The sequence below is a fragment of the Chelonia mydas genome, chromosome 2 (assembly GCF_015237465.2).
Source record: "Chelonia mydas isolate rCheMyd1 chromosome 2, rCheMyd1.pri.v2, whole genome shotgun sequence".
Classification (NCBI taxonomy): domain Eukaryota; kingdom Metazoa; phylum Chordata; order Testudines; family Cheloniidae; genus Chelonia; species Chelonia mydas.
In genome coordinates this window covers 203,057,066-203,071,900 of record NC_057850.1, presented here as the reverse complement: position 1 = coordinate 203,071,900, position 14,835 = coordinate 203,057,066, and the positions used below count along the sequence as shown (strand labels likewise).

The 14,835-nt window shown below is 39.3% G+C and overlaps 1 protein-coding gene across 11 annotated transcripts in view; it reads right to left on the bottom strand.

The window, feature by feature from the left end:
- The window catches only part of FAM126A (family with sequence similarity 126 member A), an 84,429-nt gene that overhangs the window by 29,141 nt on the left and 40,453 nt on the right, over window positions 1-14,835 (bottom strand). For 6 of the 11 annotated variants that reach the window (XM_043541071.1, XM_043541072.1, XM_037890548.2 and 3 more), the window contains 4 exons: window positions 13,826-13,927; window positions 8,197-8,376; window positions 2,209-2,289; window positions 1,661-1,776 (listed from right to left, as the gene is read on the bottom strand). In XM_043541071.1, the coding sequence (XP_043397006.1) occupies window positions 1,661-1,776; window positions 2,209-2,289; window positions 8,197-8,376; window positions 13,826-13,927 (479 nt within the window). Of the gene's footprint in view, window positions 1-1,660; window positions 1,777-2,208; window positions 2,290-8,196; window positions 8,398-13,825; window positions 13,928-14,835 lie in introns of all 11 variants that reach the window. The other 5 variants (XM_043541066.1, XM_043541068.1, XM_043541067.1 and 2 more) reach the window with 2 other exon arrangements.

Here is a 14,835-nt window from a genome sequence, read left to right as displayed (position 1 = left end):
TCTTTAAGATGCCACACAGACACAATACAGTATTTGTTCCCCCTCCTGCTGCCTGTTTGGTTACTTCTGGTTTCACATGGTGTCCAGTCAACCAGTCAGTCCATAACTCTGGTGTTCGTTCTTTGAGGTTCTACTGTAATTCTCCAATTTGTCAAGGTCTTTCTGAATCCTGTTCTCCAAGTGTTTGCAACCCGTCCTTGCTTGGCGTCATCTACAAGTTTTAGAAACCTATTCACCCCTCCAATATTCAAGTTATTAACAAAAATATTGGGTAGTACCAGACCCAGGACTGACCCTGAAGGACCTCACTAGATACGTCCTTCCAGTTTGAAAGCAAACCATTGATAACTACTCTGAGTAATTACAGTCTTTCAACCATTTATGCACCTACCTATGATAATTTAATCTAGACCACATTGCTCTAGTTTTCTTATGAGAATGTCATGTGGGACTGTCAAAAGCCTTACTAAAAATCAAAATATATCACATTTACTACTTCCCCCCCCCCATCCATTAGGCCAGGAACCCTGTTAAAGAAGGAAATTAGATTGGTTTGGCATGACTTGTTCATGACAAATCCATGCTGATTCTTTATAATGCTATTATTTCTCTAGGTGGTTACTAACTGATTTCTTAATAATTTGTTCCAGTATCTTTCCAGGTATCAAAGTCAGGGTGACTGGCCTATAATTCCCTAAGTCCTCTTTACTCCCCTTTTAAAAGATAGGTACTATGTTTGCCCTTCTCTAGACCTCTGGAACCTCACCTGTCCTCCATGAATTTGCCAAGTAATTCTTAACAATTCCAAGATTGCTTCAGCTAGTTATTAAGTACCCTAGGATGAATTTCATCAGGCCCTGCCAACTTGAATACTTCTAATTCATCTAAATATTCTTTAACATGTTCTTTCCCTATTTTGTTTGCGTTCCTTCCTCCTTGTTAATATTAAGTTTTGACTATCTGGTCACCATTAACCTTTTTAGTGAAGACGGAACCAAAATAAATATCTCAGCCTTCTTGATGTGATCAGTTATTAGCTCTCCTTCCCGCTAAGTAGAAGACCTAAACTTTACTTCATCTTTCTCCTAAAGTATTTAAAGAATCTCTTTTTATTGCCTTTTGTGTTCCTTGCTAGGTGTAACTCATTTTGTGCCTTACTCTTTTTGATTTTCTCACATAGTGACTTAGCAACATATATCATTAAAGCTGTAGACAGAAGCAGTTAAATGGTTTAAATCTGCAAGTCAACGTTCTCTTCATGTAGTGAAATACAACACAAGTAGTTATTTGCAAATCTAGATTAAGATAGGTTTCAGAGTAACAGGCGTGTTAGTCTGTATTCGCAAAAAGAAAAGGAGTACTTGTGGCACCTTAGAGACTAACCAATTTATTTGAGCATAAGCTTTCAGTGCCACAAGTACTCCTTTTCTTTTTTCTAGATTAAGATGTAATTTTAAAAATATGCCTCATGAAAGTATTTTTAAACACACATGTCTAGCAACTAATTCCTAAGATTCTAAGTTATCAAGATACCTACGTACAACTGTAAACTTAGAAAATATTAGATGAAAAAGATGGCAGGATAACACACAACCAAAAATAATGAAGCTACTTTAACCATTTTTATGGATTTTCATGCAAGATCTTACTACAGTTTTACCTGTTTTGTGCTGTTAACATCTCTCTTTGAGGATGAGGTCCACTGTACACCACCCTGGACAAACCATGCTGGGATAAAGCTCCCTCTGTAAGAGCCATGGAACCAATGCTGGAAGGCTAAAGTAAACAGGTATTTGAATAAAGGATTCCAAACATTTGTCCTCATAAAGTTTCATTAGAAAGTGGAGTAAAAAAACGACAAAAAAGATGGAAAAGTTGTACCTGTGCATACATTTTGAACCTACATAAATCTATCTGGCTGCTTTCTTATGTTATGTAATATAGCAACTGCCCTGAGATTAGGAGAAAAAGTTAAGAAACAAAGCTATGAAAAAGTTGGCACTTAAAATTGTTTTAAAAACAAGTCAAGCTTAAATGGCCTCATTAGAAGACAATAGCCACAAAAGGTATTCTTTGAAAAGTCAAGTGTGTCATTACATCATCAGGTATAACAAAATGTTCACATTGCCTTCTTTAACTGGCCTCAGGATAAAAGGAAGTTACACAGTCCATCTGGTGACAACCATGCATTTAAGTAATTTCACTCACTTCATGATACACTGAAGGTTTGGACAAGGATGGAATTGTGAAACTCAGCACTTTACTATGCCCCTGTTTGTCAACTATTTCCTGTAAAACACAAAAGACATCAAGGGTTACGATATTAAAATTTTTATTGTGAAAATCAGAAGAGCTCAGTTAACATGCAAGAAATTTTATATTCTAGGGGAAAACTCTGAATTAGTTAAATATCATTATCTGCTCTAGAATGCAAATAGTCAGCTAGAAGCTTAACATAGCCTTGATACTTTCCCCGAAACTAAGTGTTGTTGGCTATTTTTGAATTCACTTAAAATAAAGACATTTGTTGGTATTTGTTAATTGATACATACTGGACATTGTTAATAGTGTACAAAAGAAATATACATTTCTATAGAGTCTGTTGCAAAATATTTGTCTTGAAATAGATATATAATTCTTTGATTTAACAGTATTATCCATTTTTTTTAAAAGCTATACTGTACCTATTCTTTACTACTACTAAGGAGTAAAGGCTGAAGGTGTCTAAACCTGGTAAGAAAACCTGCTTCTCAATAGCATAATAATGGCTAACTGGATATTTAAAAAAAAAAAAAAAAAAAAAAAAAAACCACAACACTTTTAATTAAAAGTTTTAAATCCAACTCCAGCCTAATACTATGATCTAACACGAAATTATATCTCAGAACATTTGCACAAGAAACCCAAAGTTTATTAGTACATATCTACACATGGGTGAGGGGGAAGGACCCTAAAGAAACTATATTCCTGATGCAAGGGTTCAAAGAAAGGGAATTACTCTCCTGCAGGATGAGGCCTTCAGAGTAACGGGCATTTTATCCCTGCATCTTAGTGCATGATTAATAGAACGACCAAAGATGTGCTAACAATACCACAGAAGAGCACTGGTCCACAGCGTTTCAAAGCAAAGGCTTCAGAAATGGGAAACTTTGAATCAAACCTGACTGGAAGAGTGGGGGCAGAATCAACAAATGATACCCAATTGTGCTGTTGAAATCCACAGGAAAGAGGGAGCAACAGAGAATGTAGCACAGCCAATATGATCACGAAGGACCCAAGACATTCAGGATATAACATGTATACTCAGCAAGCAGTCATCTGGGACTGCCAGTCAGAGGCAGGTCTGGCTTACATTCTACCCCAACTACTGCTCTCCTCAAGGGTCAAACACATCTAGGAGCTAGGGGATTTCAGTCTCATGTTAAGGTCCTAACATCCAGGAGTTAAAATTTTGCATAGATGGTATACTTAGAAAAAAAATGTTCAGTTATGAATAATTTACCCCATCTTTTAGCTTTATCTCTATGGATTCAGTCAAATAACATGGAATTCAGGACACAGAAGGCTGTGTACTCTAAATATTTGTTGTCTAAAGCATGGAACATTTTCTAGATAACTGAACCCTTCAGCATCAGAATTTATATCTCCAAAGATAGGAGCAGAGAAAAAGTTTAAGGAGAATTGGATTTTAAGATGGACTCTATGACAATATCATCACTATGTTGGAAAGCCAAAGGTATTAAGGTGGAGTGAGGGAGTGGCAAAGCAGGACAGATGGTTAGATTTGAGCAGATGAAATCTCACAGGTACACTGTTCTTTGGCCAGAATATAACTACAAGCCCCCATCATTCTCCATGTCACCATGGATCCTTCAGCTGTTGGCATTCCCTCGTTCCCTAGCCAGGAGGCAAGAGTAATTGACTAGAAGTCTGGTCTCCACAAGCTTCCAATGAACCCATAATCTCCAGAAAGAGGCAGTTGATTACGGCTCCCATAGTCAAACTGGCCCAAAGATGGAGAGGGGGAGGAAGTCTCTGTGGCCAGAATAAGTAAAGCACCTCCTGCCAGACAGGCGTCACCAGAATGGTCTTTTCCAAGTACCCTACTTAGGCCTGTCTGGGAAAGAGATAAGAAAAGAGAACATACAAAAAAAGAACAGACTCTTTGGGGGAATGCCTAGTACTTTACTGTTCTCTCTCTGCCTGTAGAGCATTACAAGACCAAACTGCTTATGCAAAAAGCAGAATTCCGACTGTGGTGCAATGCCTGGCTATGATTACGGGAGCCTTTGGGTGCTAAAACTGTTCTATTGAGCCGTTTCCATGAGTGCTGGTAGACATGATTATCTAATTGTCCACTTCTAGACTGACACTTCGAGTCTGAGAAAAAGTTACCAGAGCCACTGAGATACTCCACTGAAGCATTCATTCCCTCCTTGTTGCTCCAGAGATCTAGAACTGATAGACAAAGCCAGAAAGGAGTAACCATGAATAGATGCAGTTTGACTATGGGAGCAGCAAAGAATTCGTATGAGCCTTCTACAGTAGCAGCTGCTAAATCAGACACCACTGAACTATATACCCAGTGTTCCTCTACTCAACTCCAGTACCTAGTTCTTCTCAATGTGAGATGCTATCAGTTTATTTCTCAACTAAAGTCAACTACATTTAAGACAATATTTCAGGATACCAAGCACCATACAGACGTAGGCCTGGCCAACAATTTCCCTATCTGAATTGGGCCCATTCACACCAGAAATAGGCCCAGAAGCACAGCAGGAAAACTGAACAATGAACTAAAACTCTGATCTATGCACGTCTTAACAAAATGAGTTAAGTGCACGAGCTCCTTTAGGGAAGAAATTACTTCCTCTCAACTTCTAAGGCATGCAAGCAGTTGGCCGGGACTTAAACCACTGTTCAGTGTAACAGATGGTGTACTTGCCTCTACACAACCAAAACCCTTATCTGTAGAAGTCCCACAGGGATCCATCATCTCCCCACATCCCAGTCTATCTATATGAAGCCTTGAGGAGGGATTGTGAAACAGCTTGGTCTAAAATGTCTGCAAAATGCAGATCTTACCCACCTGTAATTCAGAAGCAAACAGCACCGTTCTCCAGCTGTCAAAAGGCTTGGCTGAGATCAGCCCCTGAATGAGGAGCAGCTAGATTAAGCTAATCTTGGAAAGACAGAGGTGATTTGGGATAGAGAAACATTTTGAAGAATATGTTCTCTCTCACATATAACCCTCAGTTTAAGACATTTGTCTGCAGAGTGTTCAAGAGTCAACACCTGTTTTGTTCTCTCAGACAATAGGAATTGTAATATGTTGCCCAGGGTCTTGCGTGACAGAGGCTAGTATCAGGCACTTTGGAGGAAGGTATATGAAACCCTGGACAATTACAGAGTAACATTTCCATATGGGAAAATTCATCCTACTCCCTGCCCCATCAGCCAGTGGTGGGTTCATGCTCTAAAGCATGAGGGATTATCCCCCAGTTTATTTTATCTAGACGTAAACAGATGTTCTCATCCACATAAACATAAAATCTTTCAGCACCTCCCGAGTTTTTGTCTCAATGATATCTTGTGGCAATAAGTTCCACAGGTTCATTATGCATTATGTAAAAATGAATGCCTCCCTTTCTAGAATCTTACATTTGTTGCCTTTCAATTTCACTAAAAGACTACTTTTCTTTATCATAAAATGAGTGAATGGATTTCTCTCTACTCTATACCATTTATCATACCTTCATGTCTTCACTCAATTAAAAGAGTCCCAATTCTTTCTAGTCTGAGCCACATGGAAGTCTTTTTATAACTCATTTTTGTCATCAATAGACCCCTTTTATTTCTGCTTTATTTGAGATAGGTCAGCCTGACTTCTATAAGGGATGATAGTTTCAGTATTTTCTATCCTATCCTTTGCACATGTTAAAAATAAGGTTTTTTTGGACTATCACTATATGCATGAGTGGATGTTTCCATTTAAATGACCACATGGATGTCCACGTCTCATTCTTGAGTAGTTAGTTGCAGCCAGTTTAGAACCCAACAACATGTATGAGTAATTCAAGTAATTCCTTCCAGCATGCATTACCTTTCATTTGTCAACACTTTCATCTGACATTCTGCCATGCATTCACCTAGCTGTTAGGTCTCTACGTTTTGGTTACAGGTAACCAATTGGTCCAGTTATATGAATTTTAATGAAACTGATTCCCTGTATTACAGATAATTCTGTAAATTAAATATAAAACTAAGTTGGAAACCAATAAGAATGGCTCATCTGAGGGGACTGAAATCACTACTCCTTTGGTGAGGAAATTTTCAAGTGTTTTCAAGAGGCTCATTCCCCCTACCCCAAGAAACCAGAGCATTCAATATATAGGGATCATCACTGTTTGCATTAGCCTACGTGTCTTTTTTGCTGGCATTTTTTGAGAGCTTAAAAAAATTAGCTGAAAGGACGAAACAAGTGTCTAACAGCTCATTTCAATTATCTTTTGGACCACAGAATGCAGAGAAATATCCTGTTTGTTTTTAAAACACTACACAGTACTTATGGCTACATGAGTAACTGTGTGTGAGAAGGAGGAATAAAAAGTCAGCATTAGTAGGTTAGTGTTAATTCAGAATGTCTTGGAAAAATATTAGGCAGAGACTCTCTTGGAGATGTAAGTCTACCTTAACCAAATCCTTATTGCACCAAGAAGCTGGAAGACAGATGGAAACAGCAGACAAAGTTGTATTAATAATTGCGAAACATCTCTTAACTGACTATTCTAAAGGGAGAAGGTTGTGGGTACAGCTTCAGGTTTTTCTTTCTGAAATGCAAGTGAGTGACTTTATCCTAGCAGGAAAACACAAGGGGTTATCCAGCTATACTCTGACCACCCTGGATACCTGTGATATTGATGCTAGTTCAAAATGAATCACAATTCCAGGCATAAACCCAGTGCAAGAGTCAACGGTCCTGTCTGTGCAGGAGATTGTCTAGGAATGCTATCCTCTTTTCAGCTGCAGTTAAGTCTGTGGAGAAGCATGCATGCATGGTTGAAGGTATGCATTTAGCCTATTAGAGAGAAAGTTGCACAGAACTGTTTTGAAGTTTGCATGAAAAAACTCTTGAGCTGAACTTCTTTCACTACTTTGCCACAAAATGGGCACATCTACTCTTCCTTTTCACCCCTCCTAATTTCTCAGAATTTTAAACAAGCCCCCTTTCACAAAGTTGTCCTCTCCCTCATTGCCCTGGTCTCTCTCCTAGAAAGTACAAGGAATTAAATTAGAGAAAATCCTGAAAGAGAAAACACTATGCTTTTAGACTACACACTCGGTACAAGGCAGAGAAAGACTGGAAATAACAGGATGGGGAAGCAACCAGTGCCTGTGCTCCAAGTTTTGGGTGTGATGCAAGCAAACAAACAAAACAAAACAAAAATCCATTAGATAGAGATGGGAACTGTTCAATGAAAAATAAGTTACTATTCTCATATTAGATATGAATAAGATCTCCATGGAAAATTTTACAGCATGAAAGGAGATCAATTTAAGTTCCCAAGTCTCAACAATTTAACAAGTTCCTGGTCCTTTATTTTTAAGAGCAAAAGCACATCTCCCCAAAGTAATCCGACAATCCTTAGAAACAAAAAACTGTCTCAAATGCAGTGCCTCTGAAATACTCCCTGCTAAGAAGATTTGGCTAAACATGTTCTTTATCTGAACGTGAGAAAATTGGTTCTTTTAGCTTATCCCAACAATGATAGTTTAAAGTGTGAAGAGGAGACTGCTGGCAATTCCAAGACAGAGCTTTCCAAAAAAGAGAGAGGGAGACAGAAAACTGAAGACAACGATGTTATGACAAAAGGAGAGTTGATATGGAGCAGATTAAAGAAGGCATCTTCAGCATGGATTTCAGCCAGGCAGCCTTTGCCCTATGATGCCAAATGGAGAGAGTGCAGCTTTTATAATTAAAGGACTGGACTTGCTGATAATATATAAAGTTGCATTTTCAGCTGCATATAAGCAACATATATAGGATTCCTAGAATAGAAACACACAAACTCTTCATTTTTGTCTTGAAAGAAACCTTAGATTGTTTACTCTCCACTCCAATACGAGAGTTTATCTGCTACCAAAAAAAGCCCACTAACATTTTAGGTATTTGAATAATTATGTACATATACAAACCAAGTTGTAAACTCCTAGGAGAAGAGCCTCTATGCAGCCACTGCTCTGCAGATCTCTGCTGGCTGAGACTGCCAGGTAACACCACATCAATTCTGGCAGAAACTGCAGGGTGAATCGTAGTAGTCGTTCCTCTCCACTGCGATAGAACTCAAAAAGTTGGTGGCAAACTGGCTCTAGCAGCTGGAATAATATAAGATGCGACTGTCAATGGAATAAAACCTGATCACAGGATATTGTCTCCTTCTGCTCAATAAATATGGAGGCCAAAATGTTAAAAGTTCGGTTACTTCTGCTTTGAAAATTAACAAATTATACATTAATTTCATGTGGTATGAAGTGACTGAGAGAGGTTGGCTGAATCTCCCCTATACCCACCTTCACCCTCCAATCTGGCCCAGTGGATAGGACAGAAGATTACACTTTTACCTGCAGAAGAATTCCCACGGCTCCTTTCCTTCCTCCTTTGTCCCTCTCCAATCCCATAAAGAGGTTGGATGAAGGAGGATCTTGGTGAATATTTCCTATTCATAAGTGAGTAGCAGTAGGAGCAGCACAACAGGGAAAAACTTTCAAAACAATAGAAACCTAAGTATGAATACAGTACAGTATTCTCACTGAGTCAGCATATACAGCTTTCCTGCACAATCTAAGGAAAAAGACTACAAAGAACTTCCTCCCCTACCCCAAAATGAATAAAGTTAGCACCGTATGAAACAGGCAGGGACTAAATTTTAAGAGGGCTGAGTCCTACACACAAAAAGTACAAGATTCTGAATCTCTTATCTACAAGTAATGAGAGGAGAGGCTCTTATCCTGGCTATAAAATAAAGATGTATGTCCATCCTAAGGAAACTGATTAGAAAATAGGTCCTTGATGCACCAAAATTAGCAGGCTTTGCACTACTGAGATTCTCCATGCAATTTATAACTTATTTTAACCAATTCCAGTTAGTACTTATAACTAAACCATGACAATTGCCATGATCACATTTTAGCAAGTTACACATTCCTGAACTCTTGTAGGACAGAACAACTCCTGAGCAAATACTGCTGAGTTACTGAGCACCCACATACTTGGAGGATTAGTGTTTTCCCGGTCTCATCGGACCTTGCCTTTGATGTATCTTACTGCAACAGAATGCACAATTCTATATTGTATATAAAACTACACTACACATGCACAATCCAACAGTGTAGGATTTAGACAGCCATGTGTTAGGGAAGAGTAGAGCTCAAGTTGTTACATGTTCTAGTCCTCCTTGCCCGGTGATGTAAATTCTGTCTGTAAGTTATTTGACAACTTTTTACTGCATATGATACTATTCCACGTTCTATCTTCAGAATGTGGTCTCATGTGGAAAGGTTATCTCCCACAGAAAGGAGATTTTTTTCTCAGTTACTTCTATGGGCTAAACCAGAACAAAAGTAGTGAGTGTTAATTAGTTGCATGTTTCCTATACCACTATTCCATTCAGTGTTGAAACTGTTAGCCACATCAAGCACCACTTCTGCAATCTTCAGCATTTAAATCAAAGATATGTTTCCATATCCAGAAGCTGGCAATTATTGCAGGTTTCATTTTTCAGTAAATACATAACACAGTATGCAAGCTTCATGGCAGGATCAATTCCTTTAGTGGCACAGAATTTCCAATCCTCTATTTTTAAAGAGAGACTCACTGCAGAGCACAAAACAACTACTGATGATGAAAGAATGAATTTACTCAAATCATGCAGTGCAAAAAAATTGCAACATACCGCAGTTTTGTTTTACAGGATGAGATTTCCAAAAGCTTAAGGAAGTTAGGCCTCCAATTCCCACTGAAAGTCAATAGAAGCTAAGTACCTAATTCCCGTGGGTGATTTTGAAAACCTTACCACCCATAATAGTTTGACTGATTAACTCCAATGCACAAAAATGGAAGTTTATTGGGATTTCTATTGGAACCAAGCAACCCCACTGCTGATAACAACCAGGTAACTAGGCCATATAATATTCTGAAACGATGACTAATATGCTGGACTCTTGCTCCGTCACCTTTTGAAACCGTAAACTGTAACTCATTTGTGTATATATATAGCCTGCTTTAACCTGTAAATAACTCTCTCGTTTCTTCTTCCTAGTTAATAAATCCTTAGTTTACTATTAGGATTGGCTACAAGCACTGTCTTTGGTGTGAGATCTGAAGTACAAATTGACCTCGGGGTAAGTGACTGGTCTCTTTGGACTGGAAGCAACCTGAATATTTTGTGATTTGGGGAGCACAGCAACCCTTTATCACCAAGTCCAGATTGCCTGGATTGCAATATAGACTGGACTGACTGTGACTCCATGGTAAAATGGTCAGGGTGCTTCAGGAGTTCATGTTTGTTACGTTCTACAATTAGATTTCACCAACTCAGTACCACCAGTTCGGGGTGTCTGCCCTGCTTTTTGACAATCTGTTCTGAGATTGGCTCTCGACGTTGTGAATCACTCCAGACAGCGTGACAGAGACCTTCTATTAATATTGTTGCACACAACTCAAAACTGAAAATGTTCATCTGACAGACTCTCAGAAATGGATTCCAAGTCATCTAACTTCTGATTCTATACCATATTTGGCCACTACTGCAGCTCTGCTGGCATTTTTCACACACAAAATCCAAAAGTTATAATCCTAGAAAATGATGGGACCAAAATAATGCTGGGTATGAGAGAGGGTGGTACTAAATTTCTATTGAGAAAGTAAATTCAGCAGTAAAGTCACCACTGCATTACCCACAAAGTAAGTCTTATAAATTAAAGGAACTGACTTATGATGAGACAAAGTATTATTGAACATTTTTTAACTCCCTCAAATACTGAGATAGAGATTCAGGTTTACTGTAACTGTAATTATGATGTGTAAACTATGTACAGTCAATTGAAAATTATTTCTCACTGCACCACTTAATTCCCATGTGATCTTCCAAATTTATAACTTCAGTTATAAGGGAGTGTGCTTGTAGAAGAGACTGTTGAGGAACCAGGAAGTATTTCTCCCCAATTTAGCTATAACCAAGGAAGGAGATGACACCACTGGACAAGGAATACAAATCACCTCTGGTACAGATGATCTGTCAGAATCTAGAGTAGGGTGAGCACCATCAGATACTAGAAAATGAGGCCAAATTTCCAAACAATTTGGAAGCAGAATATTTATCTGAAGCTCCTGGGAACCTGGTCTTCCTCTCCAGCACATTAGTCCTTGGTAAACCCCATTGTGTTAGGTGAATAATGGAGGGGAAAAGAACTTATCTTACAGTAACTGTGGTTCAAGATGTTCTGTAACACCTGGATCCCACTCTGTGCACATTCACCCCATGCACAGGAGATCAGAGTTTATTTAGCCAGCAGTATCTGTTAGCGGTGGGTATTCTCCCTGCATGACCTCATGCTACCCCTCCCAAGACCTGGAGCCCACCATCGTCCCGTCCTATTACACCACGGCCAACGCCATCATCTCCTCCGAGAGCATCTTCGTGGTGGAGATCGCGCTCACCTGCCACAATGGGGCGCAGAATGTGACTCTGTATGCTGACGTCGACGGCAAACAGTTCCCTGTCACCCGGGGGCAGGACGTGGGGTACTACCAGGTCTCATGGAGTATGGAGCACAGGAATGCCCAGTCGGGCACCTACAAAGTGAAGTTCTTCGACGAGGAGTCGTACAGCGCCCTGCGCAAGGCCCAGCGCAACAACAAGGACGTATCGGCGATCTGAGCCCTGTTCACAGTCAGCATGGATCACCAGGGCACCTGGAGCAGACCCTGGGTCTCCACGGAGGTGCTGGCCGCCACCATCAAGCTCCTCGTCTACTACCTGGCCCTGAGCGCCAGGGGGAGCATCCAGGCCTGAGGGGGAAGCTGGGGTCCCCCTGTGGGGTCCCCCTACCCCGCTGTGTCCCCCACTGTCCCCCAATAAACACTGTCCCCACCCAAAAAAACCTGTAAGTAATTTCCTTTGCTGCCCAGAATCCCAATAAGATTCAAGAGCTGCAGGAAAACATAGTGGATATGGAATCCATGTATACAGAACAAAGAAGAATGACAGTTATTGCAATGTAAGTAACTGTTCTCTGAGTATCTGTACACGTGGATCCCATCTTGGTGATTACCGAGCAATTAACTCCTCCAGGAGGTGGAAGCTAGGAGCTCATATAAACAATGACAGGCGTCCTAGAACTACTGAACAACTACTTAACAATCAAGAGACAATACAGTATCTAAGAAAACACTGAGTAGGCACAGGCAGTAAGAAGGAACTCAGTGACAGTTGAGGATGCTTCACTCTTTATGCCCTTGGGAGGGATAGCATGATGGTATGCAGAGATGTTTGACTGGCTCAAAGCACCACAGAGTGCTAAAATTTTAATGTTACATGAACCACAAAGATGTTTGTGTCTCATAGCACAGACCCAAGATACTGACATATTGGTATGCAAGTTGCATGGAAGCCCATGTACACCTAAACACACGGAAGCACAGACTCTCTTGCCTCAAGGAACTGCTTTGCATTAGAGCAGCCCTAAAAATACCAGTTGCAAGCTGGACTAAAATGCAAGTTCAACAACCAGAAAAAAAGGGTCCAAGCGAGTTGATCCCTCATTCTTTCAAATTATATCCAGGGACATGGCTAAAGACCCCTCCAATTCCCAGGGAGGTGTCTGTGACTTTGTCTTTGCTTGTGCCACTATCAGCTACAAGCATGTTATTTTTTAGGACTCAGGACTCCTAATGCCCTCAGGCCATTAGTTTCTTTCCAGAAGTCCAATGAGGAGCTTCCATCTGAATTACAAGCTGCTTGAGATTTTCACTCCTATTGGAGAGTCCTTTCCTTTTGCTCCACACCTACTGAGTACCACATATTAATTGACTTTTATAGTAACATGATAAACTATAATTTGAGAGATTGCCATGCACTTAAGTGCATGGCAGTTAGATATATGTCAAACTCAATATTCAAAAACTTTGGTAATTGAAACTTAAGGTCATAGTTAAAAAAGTAAATCAACCAGAAGGAAACTACACAATCCTGAATGTAAACAAACATTTTGTTTCTTTTCCAAACACTTCCAAAACAAAAAATAAAAATGTGTATAAGTCAATCACTGATGTTCTCACCTAAATTAAAAACTATAAGCAAAGTAATAAAACATTTATAGCAAAAACTGCAAGAGGAAACACTGATCAGGGTCTCCTCTCATGGAAACACCACAACCAGACACAGGCTTCAATATTCAATTGGGCTTGAATCATAATGTCAGACTCTGAGATTATACAATTTGCCAATTCACTTTTTAATCCTATGCCTGAGTCCTGAAGCACAGGAATGTGAACTATAAGATTATATATGGTTTGTGAGTAGTGAGACTGAAAAACTAATTGCGTGATATTATATCACTGCCAAAGAATGGATCATACCCATATCTTAACATTTTGTTATGAGAGAACAGAGTCCTACTCAGAGTCTAATCGTAACTATTTGTATTATAAATAGTATTTGAATTACAAATGTGGCCTTTTTTTTTTTTTTTTTTTTCCTGTTCATCCATGCATTCATGGTCTGCTGCCACACCAAACTAAAACCTTAGAGATATGTGCACCTACCTCACTCTGTGGCTCCCGGATAACTTTGTATAAAGATGAAACCAGAGAACTCTTGTCTTTCAAATTTGTAGCATAGTTAGAGATAGAAGCTTCTGGAAGGGTCTGAAATCAAACAAAAATATTTTTCCTTTTATGTCATTACTGCAATATCTTATTGTCTGTGCATTGAAAGAAGGCCATTTTATTGTGTCAGCTGGCTTTTCTGTTTTTACAACATCCTTTCAACTGCAATAGTATCCATTCACTGGTATTTACTCTAGGAGACAATATGTTCCATGTAGAGAAACAACATTTCTATTCATCTTTACAGTTTAATAAAATCTCAGTATTTAAGACAAACTGCTGGAAGTCAAGTTATTAAAACTTACATTTTACCATTCCAGAGTTTTGTACAGAATTTAATTAAATTGGGTGGAAAATACAGCTAAAGGGCCACAATTTCACCATGCGTTTACCCATCCTGAACAATGTGTAAAAAGAATAATAAGTTTAAAAGAGCAACAGGAACTGCAACTTTGAGATTGGGAAAAGCATACAATCAGGCGTGCTTTTTTGTTTTTGTTTTTTTGTCTGCAAGCAGCTATGGGTCCTCTGTTCCAGATGATCTGAATATCTACAGCCATATGGAAGCTACAGGGTTCTTGCTACATACATACATGGGGCACCAAATATGGTTCATTTGAGCATGCATTTCACCCCCTTTCCAGCACCAATCAGAGTTCTGACTGGCAATGCTTACAGAGGTCACTATTAGATTTTCAATAGTTTACGAAATTTTTCAGATAGAGCTGTTACACTTAAACTCATCATTCCTAGCTCTCATAGTGCTTTTCATCAACAAAGCTCAAAGTGCTTCACAAAGGATGCAATCATAATCCTTATTTTACAGATGCGGAAACAGGCACAGAAATTATGTGATTTGTCCAAGGTTACCTAGCAGGCAACTGAAAGAACGAGGAATAGAACCCAAATCTACCAAGTCCTAGTCTGTTTCTCTGCCCACTAGGCAA